Source organism: Thunnus maccoyii, chromosome 22 (assembly GCF_910596095.1).
Source record: "Thunnus maccoyii chromosome 22, fThuMac1.1, whole genome shotgun sequence".
Lineage (NCBI taxonomy): Eukaryota > Metazoa > Chordata > Actinopteri > Scombriformes > Scombridae > Thunnus > Thunnus maccoyii.
Window position 1 is genome coordinate 783,175 of NC_056554.1, and position 21,347 is coordinate 804,521.

At 40.1% G+C, this 21,347-nt stretch overlaps 2 protein-coding genes across 2 annotated transcripts; one reads left to right on the forward strand and one right to left on the reverse strand.

The window, feature by feature from the left end:
* Positions 1 to 41: 41 nt before the first annotated feature.
* On the forward strand, positions 42 to 5,147 carry med11 (mediator complex subunit 11). The gene is made up of 3 exons (XM_042400536.1): positions 42 to 122; positions 1,383 to 1,513; positions 4,093 to 5,147. Exons 1-3 carry the CDS (start codon positions 53 to 55, stop codon positions 4,300 to 4,302), a joined length of 411 nt encoding a protein of 136 aa, XP_042256470.1. The 5' UTR covers positions 42 to 52; the 3' UTR covers positions 4,303 to 5,147.
* A 433-nt stretch (positions 5,148 to 5,580) lies between these two features.
* Positions 5,581 to 20,631, reverse strand: LOC121888930 (arrestin red cell-like). Its single transcript, XM_042400535.1, has 14 exons — positions 20,502 to 20,631; positions 14,374 to 14,404; positions 14,167 to 14,227; positions 13,301 to 13,345; positions 12,983 to 13,179; positions 11,647 to 11,774; positions 11,212 to 11,347; positions 11,049 to 11,133; positions 10,763 to 10,835; positions 10,016 to 10,153; positions 9,825 to 9,908; positions 8,293 to 8,369; positions 8,136 to 8,190; positions 5,581 to 7,010 (listed from the first exon to the last, which is right to left on the reverse strand). Exons 1-14 carry the CDS (start codon positions 20,522 to 20,524, stop codon positions 6,920 to 6,922), a joined length of 1,224 nt encoding a protein of 407 aa, XP_042256469.1. The 5' UTR covers positions 20,525 to 20,631; the 3' UTR covers positions 5,581 to 6,919.
* Positions 20,632 to 21,347: the final 716 nt, after the last annotated feature.

A 21,347-nucleotide genomic window follows, 5' to 3' on the forward strand; every position in this document is an offset into this window, starting at 1 on the left:
AGAGGACCGTGTTGTTGGACAGCTGCGGACTGAAGCTGTTGCCTGCCTGCTGATGGCCAATGAGCGGCTCCGAGCTCTTGAGGAGGTGGAGAAGGAGATAGCGATGACCCTGCAGTGTGCCGGTGAGGACATAATATACAAAACTTACCCATGAGAACGGTATTTTTGTAGAATTTAGACCGATTGTGGATTTACATTGCTATAGTTCATCGCTAGTAGCGATTAGGGTCAGACGGGGCCGGGGCCCAAGCAACCTGGGGCCCAACCAGGTGATTTCCGTATGGAACCCCGTGCCCATTTGTGCCCTCTCTGCCTTCACTGTCTCATGTAAACATGTTTTTTACATCTAAGGCTTCAGCATTGCTTATTGCTCCTTCAGTTGGATGTTGTTCTTTTCTCTGTTCAGAATGATGTATGTGCAGAGTTTGTTTTCACATTCATCTGCTGAAGGAGGAAAGTTTCTTTGAGCATGATTTGTGACATCACAACTAGTTTGGAAGCTAATCCTGGAACCAGTATGCAATTTACACAAACGTGATGTGGAAACTTGAAGCCTCCAGTGTGCATACACTTTATATGAACTTTATAGTGAAGTAGGAGACATATTGTGTCCAGCAGGAAAACTATATATATTTGCATATTCATAGATTCTAGAATCTTTAATGAGGGAGAAGGAGTAGATTTTAAGGATTTCAATGAGGGCTCTGTTTGTGGAAGAACCATATTAGGCACACATTATTATTCCAAGCATTTTAAAAAAAATATATCTTACAACATGTCAGGATGGGATCTTCAATAAAAACGTTTCCTAAAGTTGCATCGATCACAATTTTAACGGTGGATCAAATGACTAGAGCTCCTTTTCAGACTCGCTCATTGTGTAAATGTGATGGCTGTGTTACATGTTGGTCCTATTTCTGAATAAGCACGTGACTCACTTTTCTGTAAAAGTCACAACAGCATTCTGTTGAGGATGAAATCCATGTTTTTTACACTCTCTCTTAACAGCACTGAAATAAAGTTATAATTTAATTATCATCTTGCGCACAAACTAAACCATGTTAGGTCAATCTTTAAAAATTTCCATTATTGTTTTGGAGGCTGTAGTTTGGGGTGCTGTGGAACTCTGCTGGGTTATACTGAGAGGTGTGATTAATATTTAGTCTACCCTAATTCATATAAATGCAATGGACAACATTGCTGTATTTTACTGCATTAGTTTTTCTAGGTGTACTTAATAAACTGGGGAGTGGATGTACTTTCATCAGGTGGGAACAAACATGTTTCGAGTTTAGTGGAATTTGAATTTAAAGTCATGCTATTGGCATTGTCACTATACCTGGTCATTAATCTGATATATTGATATATGCTTGCCCTGACAGGTAATATTGTTCTGGAACTTTCCAAAGACAAACACAATGCCAGCGCCCTGGACAGACAGCTGGTCCAGTTCCAGAGTTCCGTCAACAGAGTGGAGAGTGAACTGAGCTCCCAGATCCGCTACCTCACACAGGTCAAACTCCGCAGTAATATTAGTATTTTTTTGCATTGTGCGTTATAACTCAGGGCACAGCACTACAACAACAACAACAACAGAGCTTTGGTGTCTTATGGACCAAATGTTGAATGGGAAGCTGATTCACCTTCACAAGAATAAAGTTTCTATCTTTCATTTTAGGTAGTTATATTTAGTATATGCACAGATATACTGCTAAATATACACATGCATATTTATGTGAAAGCTGATCAAAAACACCTTGACAGATTTGACTTAAAACTGTAACTTTAAATTGAAAGCTAGACAGTATTATAATCAAATATATTACTATGTTTTATCATTTAATTGTAGGTTTTTTCTTTTTTTTCAGTTTTTTTTTCTCAATTGTATGTTTAGTTTGATAATTGAGAGGTACAGTACCAGTCAAAAGTTTGGACATACTTAATCATTCAAGGGTTTTTGGAATGGAATCATGTAGGAAACAAAAAAGTGTTAAACAAACCAAAATATGTTTCATATTTTAGATTCCTCAAAGTAGCCACCTTTTGCTTTGATGACAGCTTTGCACACTATTGGTAATATTTCATCCAGCTTCATGAGAGAGTCACCTGGAATGCTTTTCCAACAGTCTTGGAGGAGTTCCTCACATATGCTGAGAACTTGTTGGCTACTTTTTCTTCACTCTGTAGTCCAACTCATCCCAAACCATCTTAGGCAGGTTTTGTGGAGGCCAGGTCATTGGATGCAGCACTCCATCACTATCCTTCTTGGTCAAATAGCCCTTACAGAGCCTGGAGGTGGTCAGACCAAAGTACAGATTTGGATCTGGTCTAATGTCCATTCCTTGTGTTTCTTGGCCCAAGCAATTATCTTCCACTTATTGGTTACTCTGGGAAGCATTGATGTGGGCTCTAATCTAAGGTGCCTTAATTGGTGATTTGTGAGGCTTGTACCTTTAATGAACTTCTTCTCTGCAGCAGAGGTAACGCTTGGTCTTCCTTTCCTGGGGTGGTCCTCATGAGAGCCAGTTTTATCATAGTGTTTGATGGTTTTTGTGACTGCACTTGGAGAAATTTTCAAAGTTCTTGAAATTTTCCAGACTGACTGATCTTCATGTCTTAAAGTAATGATGGACTGTTGTTTGTCTTTACTTAGTTGAGTGGTTCTTGCCATAATATGGATCACTACAGTAGTGGAATAGGCCTATTTGCTGTATACCAACACTACTTCAGCACAACACAACTGATGGTCTCAAATGCATTAAGAAGGCAAGAAATTCCACCATTTAAGTTTTTACAAGGCACACCTGTTCATTGAAAACCATTCCAAGTGACTAACTCATGAGGCTGGTTAAGAATCAGAATCTGTTTATTAGCCAAGTATGGACCATACAAAGAATGTGTCTTGGCGTCTGCTCCCACAAACAGTGATGGATGATGTGAAGATGGACTCGACAATGATAGTGTAGAACAGCAGCAGGTTGAGCTTCTTCAGCTGCCTCAGGAAGAACATCCACTGTTGGGCCTTCTTGGTTATGCAGCTTATGTTGATGTCCCATTTAAGATCCTTGGAGATGGTGGTGCCAAGGAATTTAAATGACTCCACAGCTGCGACTGCAGTGCTGTTGATGGTGAGTGGAGGGAGGGATGGGGGGTTCTCCTGAAATGTATTGTCAACTCTACTTTCTTGAGGGTGTTTAGCTCCAGGCTGTTATGGCTACACCAGGATGTTAGCCATGCCACTTCCTGTCTGTAAGGAGACTCGCCCCGTCCTGGATCAGACCAATGATGGTTGTGTTATCCACAAACTTGAGGAGCTTTACAGAGGAGGTTGCGGAGGTGCAGTCATTCGTATAGAGACAGCAGAGGAGAGGGGAGAGCATGCAGCCCTGTGGCCTCACATGCTGCTTCCTGTCTGTCAGGAAGTTAGTGATCCATAGACAGAGAGGTCAGGCACAGTCAGCTGGGAGATCTTGGTGTGGAGAAGCTCTGACACATTGTGTTAAATGCAGGGCTGAAGTGAACAAACAAGATCCTGGCGTAGGATCCCCGGCAGCCCAGATGCTGGAGGATGAAGCGCAGGCCTTGGTTGACTGTGTCACCTGTTAGTCCAGTATGCGAATTGCATTGCGTCCATAGACGTTGAGTTCTGTAATCCTCTGTTTTTTAAGCGACTGGGACTATGGTGGAGGAAGCAAGCAGGGACTGTGCAGAGTCGCAGTGACTGGTTGAAGATGTCCGTCTATATGGGGGCTATTTGTTGAGCACAGTGCTTTAAAGTGGATGGTGACACATTGCCAACAGTGTGCAAAGCTGTCTTCAAGGCAAACAGTGGCTACTTTGAGGAATCTACAATATGAAACATTTTGGTTTAACAGTTTTTTCCTTATTACATAATTCCATATATATTATTTTATAGTTTTTATGTCTTTAGTATTGTTCTACAATGTAGAAACTAGTAAAAATAAAGAAAAATCCTTGAATGAGAAAGTGTTGACTGGTACTGTATTACTCAGTACTACTCAGTACTATAAATATGTAAAGATGGCGTGCATCATATTGTGAGCAGCAGAATAAAAGATATCTTTTCCACAGGTGGCTACTGGTCAACCTCATGAAGGCTCAACTTACTCAGCGAGGAAGGACTGTCAGATGGCACTGAACAGAGCAGAGTATGCCAAGGTCAAACTGGGTGAACTGGGGCGGACCTGTGAAGTCATGCTGGAGCAGCAGCAGCAGCAGCAGCAGCAACAACAGCAGCAGCAGCAGCAGCAGCAGCAGCAACAGCAGCAGCAGCAGACATAAGAGCAGAGAGGGCAGCTGGCTGACTGGTGGATAACAGCAGCATCTCATGCTGACACCTGATGTGACTGTATCTGCCCTCATTCACCACTTCTGCCACCAGTGTTGAAATCTTTTCACTGGTCCTTTTTTATTCATACTTACAAATGCTGAAGAATCTCAAGACAGAGAAAAATGACATAAATACAAGAACTATGTTTAAGCAGTGTACATTGTATTTCTGGGTCCACTTTGTTGTTAGGCAGTGCATTTTTCCTTTTTACGTCTATAGCAGGATATATAGAACTTATTATCTTCTTCTAATGAAGCCTCAGAGTGATGAAAGTTATGATTTGAGAGCACGTAGGGACAGACTCAGAACAAATATCTGGATTTGGTTTGCACTGTGAAACGTGTTCTTAGTATTTCCTTCACCAGTTTTGTCAAATTCTAATCACTTGATAATGTTAGGATTTGCTTTCCAACAAAATCTGGCTAACAGGTGCTAATACATGCCCATAGGGTGCCCATGGTTTATATTGACTTAGACCTGAGGTCTAACAGGAAGAAGCTTCACTTTTTTGGTCAATTGCAGCAAACCTTGCTTTCATTTTTCCTGAGGACAGACAGTGAGTGAAGCTAAGTTTGTTTCCTTACCTTTTGAAGAGTCTCTCATCTTCAAAACCTCATTCTGTATTAACTCTCACTTGTTTTGCTTGCTCAACAGTTGAAAAGCTTTTGTCATGTCACATAAAGATCACATGTTGTCTTCCGTTTGACAGGTGGAAAAGTTTATTTTCACAAACATGAAGAAGCTGTGACAACCTTTTTTAATCTTAAAGCAACAAAATAAAGATATTTTTGAGTAAGTTTTTTCATTTTATTGACTAAAATATATATTCATACAGTTTCTGATTTCCATACTATATTGTGTAGTCAGATTAGCATATAGCACTTTAAGTATCTGATAAATCTCAAGTTTGATTATAACAATAGATGTAGCTGGACTGTAAAAAAAAAAATCTGACTCAATCCTTAATCTCAAATTACATATCATGATGAATATAAAAACACAAGTGTCCTTTTGACAGAGACACTGACAAACAGTGGTAGTGACATAGGAAAGACTTGAGCCAGCTGTACACTGTAGGCTGTAGTATCTTTTTCATTGGAACTCACAGCCTTACGTGTGGTTAGGACCTAGACAAAGAGCTGCTCAAACAGGTCCAGTGGTTGACTGTGTAGCTGGTGGACTTGCATGTTAAAGGAAGATACAGACAGAATCATCCATGTACGACTCTGATGCTACATGCTAACATATTTGTGCACACATTTTGGCCAAGTCTACTCCTACACTGTGTCCCAATTCCATACTACAGAGTGATTACAATAAAGTATAACGTTACAATATTCTGCATACTAATGTTGACAACATTACAAAGCTGTACCAAGAGATGCCAAACTGCGACTCTGCAATGCCGTGCTAGCTGCTCTGTGAGGCTTTGCTTCGGCACAGCGACGCTTCAAGCTAAATGGTGCAGCACATGTAATGTTCAGTAGTCACCATCTTAGGGTGTTGGCATGCTAACATGTGCTAATTAGCATTTAACACAAAGCACAGCTGAGGCTGATGGGAATGTCATTGCAGATATTTAATTATAACCTGAAGCATTATATTCATTAAAATTTAGATTGACAAAGTGATGATGGTGCTAGAAGAAGTCAGAGGATCACCAGAGTTGTTATTCATCCTGAGAGCGACAAATGTCTGAACTTAATTTCATGGCAATCCAACCAATAACTGATTCATTTTATAAGTAAGTACATATTGCATCAGCATAATAATACTGTATGCTATTGGGACACAGGATAGATAGATATCCAGATACTATATTGCTACTGTGTTCGGGTCCAGGAAAGACTGCATTTTGCCCAACACTTCAAAGAGTAACGTAACACCCCCTGAAAATCTTGAATCTTCTTGTGTGTGGTTACAGGGGGCAACATGATTGTAACTTCAACCAGAGAGGGCAGTAAATCAATTCATCTTCTTGATATGTGGTCCATATAACATAATAACAGAAATGACAAAAATACAAAAATAAAATGATTCCTATTCATTTTTGAACACTAGCCTCTAGCTTGTACTGCTCCAGATATGGTGTATTTGATTTTTTTCATTATAAAGGGGTTTTAGACAAATCCATAGGAAGCAATAAAAGCATTTACTGATACCTGAAGACAACAACTGACCTACTATCAATATAAAATCTATATAAAAATATCACTTGAATGTTTCCTTTTAAAGACATCCCTGCTAGAATTATAAATCCTGAATCACAGCAGCATGAATAATATTGCTGATATCAGCAGTCAAGCAGCAACATTTCAATCAAAAACATGTTACTGTAACTCCTGTTAAATGAACACTATTGTTGCCTGATGCATTAACCGTCTCTTGTTTATACAGTAACATACTGGTTGCAAACAACAGATTTCTTAAATTGTTGGTCTGCTCCTTTAACAAGAGACACACATCTAATAGCCCATACAGTATAAAAAGGTACAATTTATGCATGTTCTTGAGGCTTCCTGTAACGTTCCGCTCAGCCACGTAACCATGGTACCCGAGGAGGGGCAGCTAACAGAATGGGTCGTCCTCATCCTTCATTCCCGTTAACCGCAGTCTAGCAAAGTCTTCAAACACTAGGTCATCACCCGGAGAGGTACTACTGCAGAAAGAAGGTGTTGGTGTCAGACAGCTGGTTTGATTAGGTCAATCTAATGTTATGTATAATACCCCATTCAGACTGGATTTATTTCTCCAGGGGAGGTAGGTTGATTTTACCTCCCCTGGTCAGTGATTTGAATCCTGTCAGGACCGTGTATGTGGGTAATTTTTCACCTCAGTAATAATTACAGCTACTTTTGACCTATTACCTTTTGGCAAACCCACTGCTCCTTCTATAATTTAAATCCCATCCAGACCAATGTCCTTATATTTTAAAGGGGATCTCTGGGTTTTTTCCTTGAGTGAATCTGCTTGTCCTTCTACAAAAATTTTTGCTAAGCTGACACATGGAAACATGCTAACACCAACATATAGACCTATTTGGGAACCGATATGACAACAGGTAAGTGCTGCTATCCCTTGAGCCTTGTTTTTATCCAAAATATGTTGCAAAATGACACCATTGAAAGTATGCTGAATTAGCCATGAGCAGTTCCTGTTTGCAGTGTAGCTATGGATGTACAGAAAACTATCACTGGATTACTTTGATACTAAAGAAAACTTTCAAAATTCTCAAGCAAGTTCTGAAGCCTCTTTTTTCTCTGATATCTGAAGGTTTATTGGCGATGGACAATGAAGATAGGAAGTCACACTGAATGATATCAATATGTGCTTCATGTCTGTGTTAAGATTTGACTCCTTTGAGAAGGAGGAAGGTTTTTGACTCTAATGCACTTAATGCAGACCATATCCTGTCGTTTCGTCATGATTAATATGGCATTCGGAACGACGAGTTAAATTATTGAGGAGCACTGCAAATACTGAATTCCCCACCTCCCCCCTGTATTGTTAATCCCAATTGGATTTTTAGTCACTGTGTGTAATCAACAAGTGTAATCACTGGTGAAAAAATAGTATCATCTGGTCCCATTTGCATCATTCTTACTCAGGGAGATGAAACATTTATCTGGTCCAAACCCTTTGATGTATCAGTAGATTATTTTAGGACTCAAATCACAACCAGACAGCCAGTCTAGGAGTGGAATATGGTGAAAAAATAGTTTAAGGCTAAGAGAAATCTCATCTTTCTTTACACACACACACACACACACACACACATGCTTACTTCATCTCAAACTCTATGAGGTTTGTATCCACGGGAGCATCAGCCTTTGGAGCAACTAGAGAGAAGAACACATTCATTTAATTACACTCTAATCCTCACAGCTCACACAGCTCAACTGTTAACTGTTACGAGGTGTGCATGCGTGTGTCTGACCTACCTGACTGTTGTTGGGAGCTGGGCTGCTCTGTAGGTTTGGGATGCATCAGGACGAAAGGAAGCTCCACTGCTACATCCCTACACATACACACAGTAATGAACACACCAAAATAAGAAATATTTAAAAAAAAAAACTGGAATATACATTTCTATTATACTGTTCAGCACAATGTTGAATCATAAATTCCCATAGCTCACAGCTGTCAGTTTTCCAAGGACGTCATGTGAAACCTTGACACCAAAATCTCTGTACAGCTCATTACCTTCAAAGGGAGCTTGGGTGAAATTTTGGCTTCTATGATCTTTCCAGTAGCACCACTGTCGCATTTCTTGGATAATAATGGCTGGATTAAAGTCTATTTATTTTCTATTCCTTTTGGTGACCATAATGACCTTTTTTCCAACTTTTCCATTTTCAAAATGAGTGTGTGTGTCTGACCTGTTAATGGGCAGGACAGTGTTTTCTATGTAAATGTGTGCTTTCAAGTGGAGGACACCTATGATCTGTGAAAGTCACACTCCCGCTCAGTGTGACTGTTGAAGGCAGGACTATCTTAGACAAAGCTGGATTAACAACCCAGCAAAGCAGGCACCTGACCCAGGCATCCAAAAAGCCCCTAGTTAATTGATTAATTGTAACTTTGTTTGGGAATGGATGTACAGACATGCTCCCTTTGCACTCGCCACCTTCACTGTAGAGATTTGGGGAAACTCATGCATCCTCTTATAGGTTTCTAAATAAACATGATTTTTACTGGAGTTGCCGTTATGGAAAACTGCAAAGGGTTCTACATCTGGTTCAACTTGCTGGCTGACCTAACCACCCTGCATATTCATCCACACATGCCAGTTTGTTTACATGGATCAGGGTGACTTTCACTGCTGTTAGACTGTCTTCAAAGGAAACACAGTTCCTTGTCCTTGTCGGCGATTTATTCAGAATTCAAGGCACACTTAACCAGCATGGCAATCACAACATTCTGCAGTGACATGCCATCCCATCTGGTTTGTATTTAGTAAGACCATCTTTTGTTTTTCAAGAGGACAATGACCCAAAACACACCTCCAGGCTCTGTAAGGGCTATCTGACCAAGAAGGAGAGTGATGGAGTGTTGCATCAAATGACCTGGTCTCCACAATCAACTGACATAAGCCCAACTGAGATGGTTTGGGATGAGTTGGACCACAGAGTGAAGGCAAAGCAGCCAATAAGTGCTCAGCATTTGTGGGATCTCCTTCACGACTGTTGGAAAAGCATTCCAGGTGACTGTCTCATGAAGCTGAAGACACTTTTTTGTTTTCCTACTTGATTCCATATGTATTATTTCATAGTTTTAATGTCTTCAGTATTGTTCTAAAATGTAGAAACTAATAAAAATAAAGAAAAACCCTTGAATGAGTAGGTGTGTCTGGTACTGTATACTAGGACTTTATTATTATTGCTATTATTATGGATATGAATGATGACGAAAAAACAAAAACAAAGACATAAGACCCAAGATGTCATAAACTTAAATATCCTTGTTCACCTACCCTCCAAGAGACACCACCAGTTTGACTTTGACTCTGTAGGAAACCATGATCCCCATCATCTCCTTGTTACACCCTTCTTTTACTCTGTAACACACACAGAATTCAGACAACACACGTATGAGAGGTATACAATATACAGTGCATATCCGTAAACCCTTTTCTGTCATGTGTGTGTATATATATGTGTGTACATGGTGCTGGAGGCCAGGTTGGTGTCTTCATGCTTTAGCTTTCCATCCAGGGCCAGGCCTCTCTTTTCCCTGTTGGTACCCAGCATGGGGGTCAGAGTGTAGACCTGGCAGAGGGTGGAGCTGGGAGAAACCTGGTCACTAAGGAGAATAGGGGTGGGGTGGGGGGGGGGGAGGGGGAGGGGGGAATGAGAAGGTGGAAGAGTTTAACAGAGTGATCCATTTGTTCTGTCTGCTGCCACTTGCAATTAATCATAAAAACAAAAGACTTTTGAGCATTAATGTTCAACATTACATATAACATAATGTCATCCGCATACAAATGTAATTGACAATCGTGCTGGCCTTGGTTATTCATGTAGATTGTTAATACAACACGACCTAAAATGGATTGTTGTGGGACTCCTTTATGTCTTACATGTTTTCAGACATATAAAAATACTCTAGCCGTTCCCCATTGAAAAACCTACAATCAATTAAAGCGATTATTTAACTGCTGGATACAAGATGTTTCCTACTTCACTGTAAAGTCTATTCTTATTGTGTGGTCAATTAAGGCTTCAAGTTTCCACATCACACTTGTGTGTTTTGCATACTGGACCATGACTGGATCCAAACAAGTTGTGATGTCACAAATAATGCTAGGTATACATGTTTAACTCAGATTTAAGGTGAGCACAGGGAAACTTTCCCCCTTCAACAGATTATTGTGAAAATTGCCAATAGTCACATAATCTTCATAATACTCACTCTGCTTCAACCTGGGCTACTGCACACTTATACTGGGCCGTGGAGAACAGACAGATATCAGCATATTGACGAACTGAGAAGAGAGGAGAATTATTTTAGTACTTCCTTTAGTCGGGCTGTTTCTAACAAAGGTCTTCCTTGGTAAAAGTCAGATAGATTTAGTTATAGTTAGTTACACCCGATGACAATATATTTTTATCGCAAGTGGTGCAAAAGTTGTTTAAATTGTTTATTAGTGGTAATAACTGAAAGAAGAGTGTGAGTGTGTAAGAGCAGGTGGAGTTACCAGAAATCTTCACCCGCTTAACAGTCTTAGTGGAGTTGTTGGTGACGTGGACATTAACACTGATGGGCTCACCATGGTAGTACAGCTGGAGGGAGACAGAGACTGAGCAGTGTTTGTATCCCACCAATCAAATAACACATCAGCGTATTTCTGAGTGCGTTACCTCCTTATCCAGTGAGACCTCCAGGTGAAGAGATCTATCAGACATCAGGAAGCTACGGCTGGTCTCCACTATCGGCTGTGGACCCGGCTTCTCTGGGGCGTACTGAACCTTCCGGATTACCAAATGCACAGAGTTCCTACACACACACACACACACACACACAGCAGGTTCATATATATAGTATGTGCATTTACAGAGGATACAGGCTTACATTCTCCACAGGCATGGAGTTAGCCATGATCAGGACTGCAGTGCAGAGGAAACTGGATATTACATACTGTTGCAAAATATTAGCTATCCACAGCTGGTACTGAATAATATCTTGCCAAAGGACAAACTGATCAGTGACTAGTCTCTAGTATTTCTTAGAGAACCATACTGGGTTTCTCTCTAGGTGTATTAGTTTGTAGTCTCAGCTGTTTGAATATGTTGGACCTTTGGTGGATCTTCTCCTCCACAGTCTTGGCACAAAACGCTTGAAGCTCATAGTCCACACCACACGCTTTCCCAGTGTCCTCTGGGCCTGGCTGGAGGGTCACTGAGCAGGGCAGGTTCTGGGGGATCTGACACATCCGAACACACAAACCAAGTGAAATCCAAGTGTTAGTTCTGGGTGCACTGTAATCCACTTCATGTCACTTCACTTCACTGTATGTGAAATGGGCAAGTGGACTGTTTAGCACTTCACTTCATTTCACTTCACAGGATGTGAAATGGTTAAGAGCAGGTATGTATACCATTTTAATACTTCATTTAGTTTCACTTCACTTTGCAGAATATAAAATAGGTGACAGCTTTGATGTGCACTGTTTGGTAATATTATATAGAGTAGTTATGAACTCTGTTAAGTAGTATTATACACTACAATAGTAAACCACATGCTCTTATCCATTTCACTCCACAGTACTTCACTTCACAGAATGTGAAAGGGGTAAAAGTAGAAATATGGAAATTTTTTCTCTGAGCTGGCCTCCAGAATTCATGAGAAATTTCTTAAGAAGTCTCTTTTATTTGTGTTTCGACCAAGTATATACATATTTTAATTTGATTGAAACAAGTATAGTTTATTTTTGTTTTAATTTGTAAGATTAAGTTGAAACAGTATTTTATTTTTAAAGTAAACACCACTGAAGATTTGAGTGTGGTCACATAAAACCTTATTTGGCATTAAACACACTTTACTACAAGCCAACCGAAGCCTGAATCCTCAACTCAAACTGAAATCCATAAGCAGACAGCGACGCCTGAAAATGGAACATTGCCAGCTTGCTGACCACAGCCAGCATGAAAATAATTAAAGTAATTAATAAAAATGTTATGTTACAACAACAGTATATAACAAAACTTAGTCCAACCCTGGTCAGCATCCCTGAAATGTTAAGTACAGACACTCAATTCAGTTCGATTTAGTCTATCTAACCAGTTTGTTTTTAATTATAAATAAGATCTAATAACCTACACTCCACGCTAAAAACACGACAATTATTGTAAGTTGATACAATGTTGAGTCATCATTTCAATGATATTGCACAGGGCTGTATTCCGTTTTGTTATATATTGCATAAATTATTTCATCAGAGTAACAACAGCAACAATAGCAACTTTTAACATCTTGTTCTTCTCACTTTTCTTTTTTGCCATCTGTAGAAACTCTGACTTGCACAACAGCTGCCAGTAAAGTCAGCGTACAGTAGAGTTAATGGTCATGTGAGATGAAAGGCTGTGTATAATGGGCTGAGGTAGTCTCAGGGGTGGTGTTTGGTGGTCTTACAGTGAAGTTGAAGGGGTAGGCATGCTGACCAAGCTTCTTCAGCAGCCTCTCCTGCAGACGGCTCAGAGGTTTCTTGTTCTCCTGCAGGGGAGGGAAGGCCTGGAAGGTGCTGATGTACAGATCCTTCCTGAAGGAAAGGCCCAGGACATCCAGGTCCTCCCGACCATAACGGAACGCACAGGTCAGACTCATAAACACTGAGGACATTGATGAAAAAATGAGGAAGCTCAGTTATATACAAATGCAATCTGTCAGTCAACTGGTTATGCGGTCTTTATTGGAGTCAGTCACTTTGTGTCTATCTTCAAGTTTTCTTACCTTTTCGATCTTTCAGATACTCTGGATCTACAAGGAGCACTCCCACTAGAAAACACACACACACATTTACAGCTGAACATTTGGCACTTGAGCAGCGATGTTGAATAAATACACTGAGGGTGTGGTTGTGTGTATGTTATAGTCTATATACTGTATGATTCTACAGAGCTATAACTATAACTCAAACATTAAGGGACACAATAGATATGACACAATATGTATAATACTGGTGTCCATATCTCTAAACCAAATGACATAAAGGGTAGACAAGGTTTGTGTCATATCTAAGTCTACAAATGCAAGAAACACCGCTTTCTTTTCTCCAAATGTGTCTTTGGCAGCCCTCAACATCCCATAATCTAGTGTCCAATAGTGTGTTGGAATGAAATGTCATAGCTTATAATGTAAACATAGGAAATATGAAACTTGGTGGTTTGGGGGAAACGTATTGGTGATAAACCTGTTACCTGTTACAGTTGGTTACCTGCATGCAACTTCAAAACTCTTCCCACTGTCAACTTTTCCGACACACTGCTGGGCACAGCATCTCATTTTACACACAAAAGCAAATCCTTCCAGCAGACACTAAAACCACCTAGCTTTCAGGTCTTCTGAAGAATCCACCTTTGTGGGATCCAGTGTCTGATTTGGAAGCCAGTTAGTGTTTATAGTGACCCATTGTGGACAGAACACAACCAGGGTATGAATGGGATGAATTTTACTGGTATGTTGAGATGAGACTGTGGGTGTTCCAGCAAGAATATTTTCAATCTTTAAAAGGTCATGTAATAAGTATTTCTTATGATGGCTTTGTAAACTCAAGTTTGATCTAAAACTCAAGTGTGTGTGTGTGTGTTTAGACTCACCTACTGGATCTACATGGTCTGAGTGATCTACAAAGTCTCGCTTCCCCAGATAAACTGTGAGCTGTGGAAATAAAGAAAGGCAGACAAATATGGAGCAATTAAGATCATCTACATCAGCTACTGAAAGTGAAGAGATGGTTGAGAGATAAAGAAGAGATGACATGAACTCCTCATACACACACACACACACACACACACATAACCTACCTTACAGTTGGGGCTGGACTTCTTAAAAACTCTGTAGAAAGAGGGAGAGAGCTAATCTTAACAGTCTGTTTGAAATGAATGTATCAATGCCATCATATCAGTAACCTGGGTTGAAGTAGGTACCAATTCAACAACACATGCACAGGCAGCGCAACATTTTTTTTTTTTTTTTAAAAAAGGTAAGTATAGTCTACTGTTATTGGATATTTCAACTCTTGGATGTTGATATCGGTATTAGCCTCAAAAATCCAGCATTGGTCAGAATCTAAATTAAGTTTTGCCATTTATTTTTTTAAAAATGAGTTTTGTGGCTTATTTTCCTTTATTAGACACTTAACAGCGGAGATGCTGACAGGAAACAGACAGAGAGGTTTGACATGAGACTGAAATCGATCCAGGAGTGTTGATGTTGCTACACCACTGAGATGCTCATCATCGTGTCATTTCAAAATAAAGCACTTCCGTATTCATGGAAAATAAGAAAATTAAAGCAAAATAACATTTAGGAATGCAATCCTTACACATATGTACCACACTGTATTGGGGTCATTTGCACCATTTCTAACCTAATGCATAATTCCTTTAAAAATGTGTATAAATATACAAGCAGATATAAATGCAACACTCCCTGCTGTCTCTCGTGTAGTTTGAGGGTGAACCAGGAAAGGCCTGGTTAGTCAGACTGTCGAGGATAGACAACAACAACAACCTCTGACTGTGGGAACTGTGGATCTCATTACAGTCCTGTACACACTACAGCACTGTTTACTTACATCATATTTCCTGTCTCTCCCTAACACACACATACACACACACACACACTCCTCCAGCTGCAGAGTGCTAGTCCTTCAGTCTGGTGGAAGGAATAGGAATTTAAATAAAAAGCATTTAGAAAGCAGCAGCAGAGACATTCTTACTGAAGTGTCACAGAGACACAACTGAGTCTGGATGATGTTTTCTCTCAATAGTCTCTAGAACAGAACAGAATAAACAGCAGCTCACTTATTTGAAGGAAATCTCCACTGTTTATTTCTATAGGACCTTTAAAACATAAACGTGTTCTTCAGACATAATTTCGGTGAAAACTGTTGTACACATTTCCACCAACGTCCTTTGAAGGCATTCAGAAAGTTTATATAGGCTACTTACTTTTAGCTATGCAATCACATGCGCATGATGGCGACTGTTGGTTGTGCAAGTTCCCAGAAAACAACCAACCAATGTAACAAGATGCAATTAAGCCCATGAAGAATAGGGGGCAGTATATCAGGACGTCAAGTCAAATCAGCAGTAGACTCTGAACAAACCACAACAACAATGGAGGAAAGTTTTTAGGATAAACTAGAATACAATGGTGCCACTGCCACCTTTTCACTGATCTCAATATTAGCATTAATATTAAGGGAATAGTGTAAAAGGGGTGTTAAAGGAGACATATGCTTTTTCTGGTTTTCTGTTATTTATATACTGTTATGATGACACATGTTCAACATGGTCAAAGCTCCTTGACTTGACGTCGGCTTTGTCGCACATCCTCATAAACAGTCATCCGTCCCATAGCCTTGGGTGCTAAGGTTGGTGCTAAGGGTTTTTCCACCAACACATGGTTGTCTCACATATTTCAGATCAGATTCTGGCTCCAACATGTATGGATGTATTTAAGAAGTTGACATTTCAAGTAAAGAACAAGAAAAATAAGTGAAATCCTATTAATATACCGTAGTTTGTTTCATGGTTTGTTGACAAACCGAGCGGCCACAAGTCAGCCGTGATGCAGCTTCCAGAAACTAACCAATCAGAACAGAGTGGGTTCATCAGTAGAGGGCCCTTAAAGAGACAGGAGCTAAAACTGGCTGTTTCTGACAGAGGCTGAACAGAGTGGCCAGTAAGGTAAATAAGGAATTTTTAAACTGTATCATGCAAAAGAGCTGGAAATGTGCAGAATATGATAAATGGTAAATGGACTGTGCTTATATAGCGTCTTTCTAGTCCTCCGACCACTACGAATCACATTCACCCATTCACACACATTCATACACTGAATGGGTACAGGGGCTATCATGCAAGGTCCCAACCTGCCCATCAGAGGAAATCTAATCATTCACACACTGATTGGATCAGCCATCAGGAGCAAATATCTTGCCCAAGGACACGTCGACATGTAGACTGGAGGAGACGGGAATCGAACTGCCAATCTTCCGATTAGTGGACAACTTGCTCTACCTCCTGAGCCACAGCCGCGCCTTCAAGTACAGAGCTGAAGTCAGGACGTGGTTAGCCTAACATAGCATAGAGACAGGAAGCAAAGGGAAACAACTAGCCTGACTGGGGTTCAAAAATACACTTAGGCCCTGTTTACAACTGGCATTAACATGCATCTCAGGTGATCTGATCACAAGTGGACAGCTTTAAGTACGTCTGTTTACACCTGGCATTAACATGCACAGGGCCTTACAGTACCATCAAATCTAAAGCTCACTAATGGAGACGATTTATCCTGTTTCATTAAAGGTGCAGTGTGTAGGATTTAGTGGCATCTAGTGGTGAGGTTGCAGAGTGCAACCAACTGAATACCCCTCCCTCTCCCTTTCCAAGCGTGTAGGAGAACCTACAGTGGCTGCAAAACTCAAGAAAAACATGAAAGCCCTCTCTAGAGCCAGTGTTTGGTTTGTCTGTTCTGGGCTACTGTAGAAACATGGCGGTGCAACATGGCGGACTCAGCGGAAGATGACCTGCTCCCTACATAGGTATAAAGGGCTCATTCTAAGGTAATAAAAACATACCGATTCTTATGTTCAGGTTATTATACACTAATTAAAACATCATTATGAATATTATATTCCATTTCTGTCAAGTCTAAAAATTATACACACTGCACCTTTAATACATACACAAACAGAAATATAAAAAGACTATTTGTAGTTCTTTTGGGAGTTATACCCTGGAAATTTTTTTTGACAAACAGCTTCCTGAAATCATCAAAGTGAGGTTGTCAGGTTTGGTTTCATTGTGTCTGTACAGAGACCAAAACTAAAACCTGTGCTCACTGACTGTATCTGACAGCCTGAGAGGCTCCACAGTAGACAAGTACTGGGCGGATGGATGGAAACTGTTGTTGTCAAGGAAAAGTTCCAGCATGTAACTCCGCCTAAAACCATAAACCTTATCTTTATATTTTTGTTGGCATGCAGATTAAACAATGTGCTAATTAGTGAGCTTTAGAGGTCTTGGCACTGCAGTATGCTAAGTTAGGCTAACCATGTCACAACTCTGACTCTGTATTAAAGGCACAGACATGAGAGTGGTGTCTGGGCACCGAGCAGAGAAAAAGCAGAACAAAGAGCAAGCAAATAGCTAAATGACAGCAAAGCAGAGAGCAAACGAGCAGAGTGTCCTTACTGCAGTCTAACAGGAAGTGGGGTGAAGTGTTTTCCAGGAAATGTGGGTGGTGTATGGCAGAAATTATTCTGTGACCAAGAGTTATGATTAATCTGCCAACTGTTTGTGTCCATGTGTACGACACAACAGCACAAAAGGAAAAAACTGCGTAGTTCTCATTTACATTATTGTAGGAAAATGATTGTTGTACATGTTCTGGACTACAAGCAGGACTGTCGGAGGTCAAGTCAGCTTTACCAGGTTTGTGCAGACAGCTGCAGTTTTAAGAACCTTTAGCATGTCCCTGTGCAGGAATGTGCTGCCTGTTGGATTTGAGGAAAGAAAACAGGGGCAAAGAACAAAATGCACATCCTGATTATCACAAAAAATGTCCTTTACTTCCTTAACACTGGGACATGTGAACCACTTCCTGTCAACCCCTTATCCTCAAGGCAAAAAAACGTCTAGTCATGATAAAACCCCCCTCAGGCAAAACCTCTTCCGTATGGAATATAGTAAGTGAAGTCAGAAGTGAGGACATGATATACTCCTCAACACTTCACATTTGATTTGAGGCTAGTTGTTAATCGCAGCTTGCACTTTTGTATTTGTGCATTCCAGATCTCTCTTTGTCCAGGATGCATAAATAGAATTTAAAAAGTCAAAGAAAAAAAAGGTCTGACAGTACAAGACCAGTTTTAACTTAAAGCAGTATTCATTTTGTTGGCTACTTGGAGCAGCAGAACAAGCTGTAAACACAATACAAACATATTATCAAATGTTGGCTAACAGACATCCAGCAGACACAGAGCAACATTATCGTTCCTTAGCAGAGAAATATCAGTCTCTTTAGCTGCTAAATGCTCCACTATGTTCACCAGCTAGTCTCTAACTGTGTCTGTCTTCTGTTTGGTGCTGAGCCGGTAGTGGATTTATCAAACCTTTTCACTGAAAACTGCTGTCGGAAACCAGGTTGATGAGCCTAAATTAAAGGCTCATCGCCTTTAATGAGTGTAGTTGTGGGCGGTAAAAAAAACCTGAAAACTGAACTTTGAAAGATATTAAAGAAGGGAACTCAGTCAGTGCTGAAGGGAACAGCAGAGTCACAGATAATGATCTGTGGATTTGTCATTGTGACTGACCCTCTCACATCACACATTAAATTCATTGATACTATCAAAATATTAATTAGTGCAGCTTTGACATCTCTTTGCAGTGAAAATTAATGAGCACATTTATATTCCCCAGAGAATTAACCCTTTCTAGTTTGGACAACAATTACTGTCCCTCACCACTCAGGTGATGCATCATAAAAGGACAGGTTCACAATTTTTTTAATGTCTAATAATAACAGTCAGGTGTCCATATGAACAGTGAAAGAGGTTTTCCTTGCTGTAATCATCCCTCCTGTTCATACTGGATATTAAAAGATCCCCTTCAAGTGTGCTTTCAATGTTAGTGATGGAGGACAGTGTTTCCCTCTTGAGCTGTGGTGGAAGTATAGTAACAAAAAGAGGGACTTTGGAACTAAAAAGACTATAACGTTGAAAGATATCTACTTGATTTGACTCATTATTAGCTTCAGATAAACTTTTAAGTACATGGGGGGATGTTTACAGCAAAAAAAGCATGTTTCACTGTTCATTTGGGCTCCTAACTGTTGTTTTAAGACAGACTTGAAAAAATGTGAACTGGTCCTTTAAAGGCTCAAAGACGAACATTTATGACTTTGGCGATTCTGTGGTTCTACAAAGGAACACACCGTCCCCAAACTTAGCTGTCTCTTTCATGTAAGCATCCTTCTTATATTTAGACGTGTGTATAGATTACTGAGGACATAGCTGTCTTCCTTAAAAAAAAAAATAAGTCAAACTTTTAAAACTCGGACAGGAGTTGCCGCTACAGACATTTCCAAGCTGTACGAAAAAGTGTTAGACTGTAGCCAAAAGGCTGGCTTGATTGTTGCGCTTTTGTCAGCCAACTATAAATGTTACAATGTAAGAACTAATGTTTCCAAACGGGTCAAACCCCTACTCTACTTTACACCGAGAGGAACAGTTCTTTTCCTGTAAGAATTATGCAAGAATTTCACGTCTTCAAAACAGCGACAGTGCTGTCAATCAGCCTGCCGTTTTACCTCCCAGTGTTCGACTTCTAAATATTCTTAGGAAGCTAGTGGCCTCGAATAATAATTGAAATAAATGTAAAAAATATTTACTAGAGAAGTTTACTGGGGAATACACCTCCTCCCTTTAGTTTCGTGCCCGTTTTCTCTCATGAGGAAGTTACGCCACACTCCTTTCGAAATGTATACAATTTTTTTGCAATTCACCATTCCCACCCTAATACACAAACATAACAACTACACAGTCTACGTAGCAGGACCAAATTGGGAAGTTTTTAGTAATTCTTAGCATTCATTTTTAATTTTTACATTAATATCAGTCAACATTTAGCCTATTTAAAGAAAACGTCAACTTTGAGTCGTGATGTTGTGTAACAGTAGATGTTGTTTAAATGAACTGCCGGTCTGCTAGTGTTAAATAGATGCTAGCATGCGATAATAATAGCATATTTAATGTCTCGTGCGATGGTTTCAGACTCCTCTCGGTGGTAAACAACAGCTTTAAATGGTGCGGGGTTTTTAAAGGATGTTGGAGTTCCCTTTTTTTTCTGCTCACGAGATAAGCTAACTTACTTTATTTCCATCATTTGACAGCACTAGTGAACCAACAAGATGACTCTCTTACCTGGTCCCAGTTTTGTCCCCCATCTCCTCAGACCAGCGGACAGTGTGTGTGGTGTGTTGGCTGTTGCTGTCTCCCTGGATCAGGTTAGCATGCTTCTGCAGCTGTCTGCTCTCTGGGACCACTCAGCCTGTTTCCGCAGCTGAGGAACTAAAAGCCACGCCTACCAGATAAGATGTGCACCATAGTCACAAAAAAAAAACTTTATTACTCCTGCGAATCAAACTGTTCTAATACTACTACTAATGATAATCATCATGATTATCATAATAATGAGATGTATTTGCATACAACCTTTCAAAACAGTAGTTACATGGTGCTTCACAGAGAGTTTATTCGGGCTCCTGACTGTTGTTTTAAGAAAATTGTGAACCCATTCTTTATGAAGGGATGAAAAATGACCTTTGCACACCAGTATTCTATAATCCCAGGTGGGGGAGAAGAATAAGTGATGAGCCAGTGTAATAAAAAGCAGCTCATTCACACTGTCAACACTTATGGTGAATTGGATGAGTTGACATCTGTCAATATTTAACTGTAGAACTGTAGAATGTTTCATCAACAGTATAAGACTGAGGTGTTTTATTAGCATGTAAACGTGCCTACAGATTGCTGGCACCACCATCATCACTATAATTACCACCTCTGTGCCAACTGCCCCATACTGACTTATGTTTCCTTGGGGAAGTCAGTAGGAGTGATCAGAGAAGACGGTAAGTTACTTGGTATGCAGAGAGAGGAGATTCTTTTAGAGGATTGCACCTGGGTGAGTAGGGAGCTAAGCATAGCAATACAGAACAGGGCATCACCAAATTCAAAAGGAGTCTTCCTCTGGGATGATTGGGAACA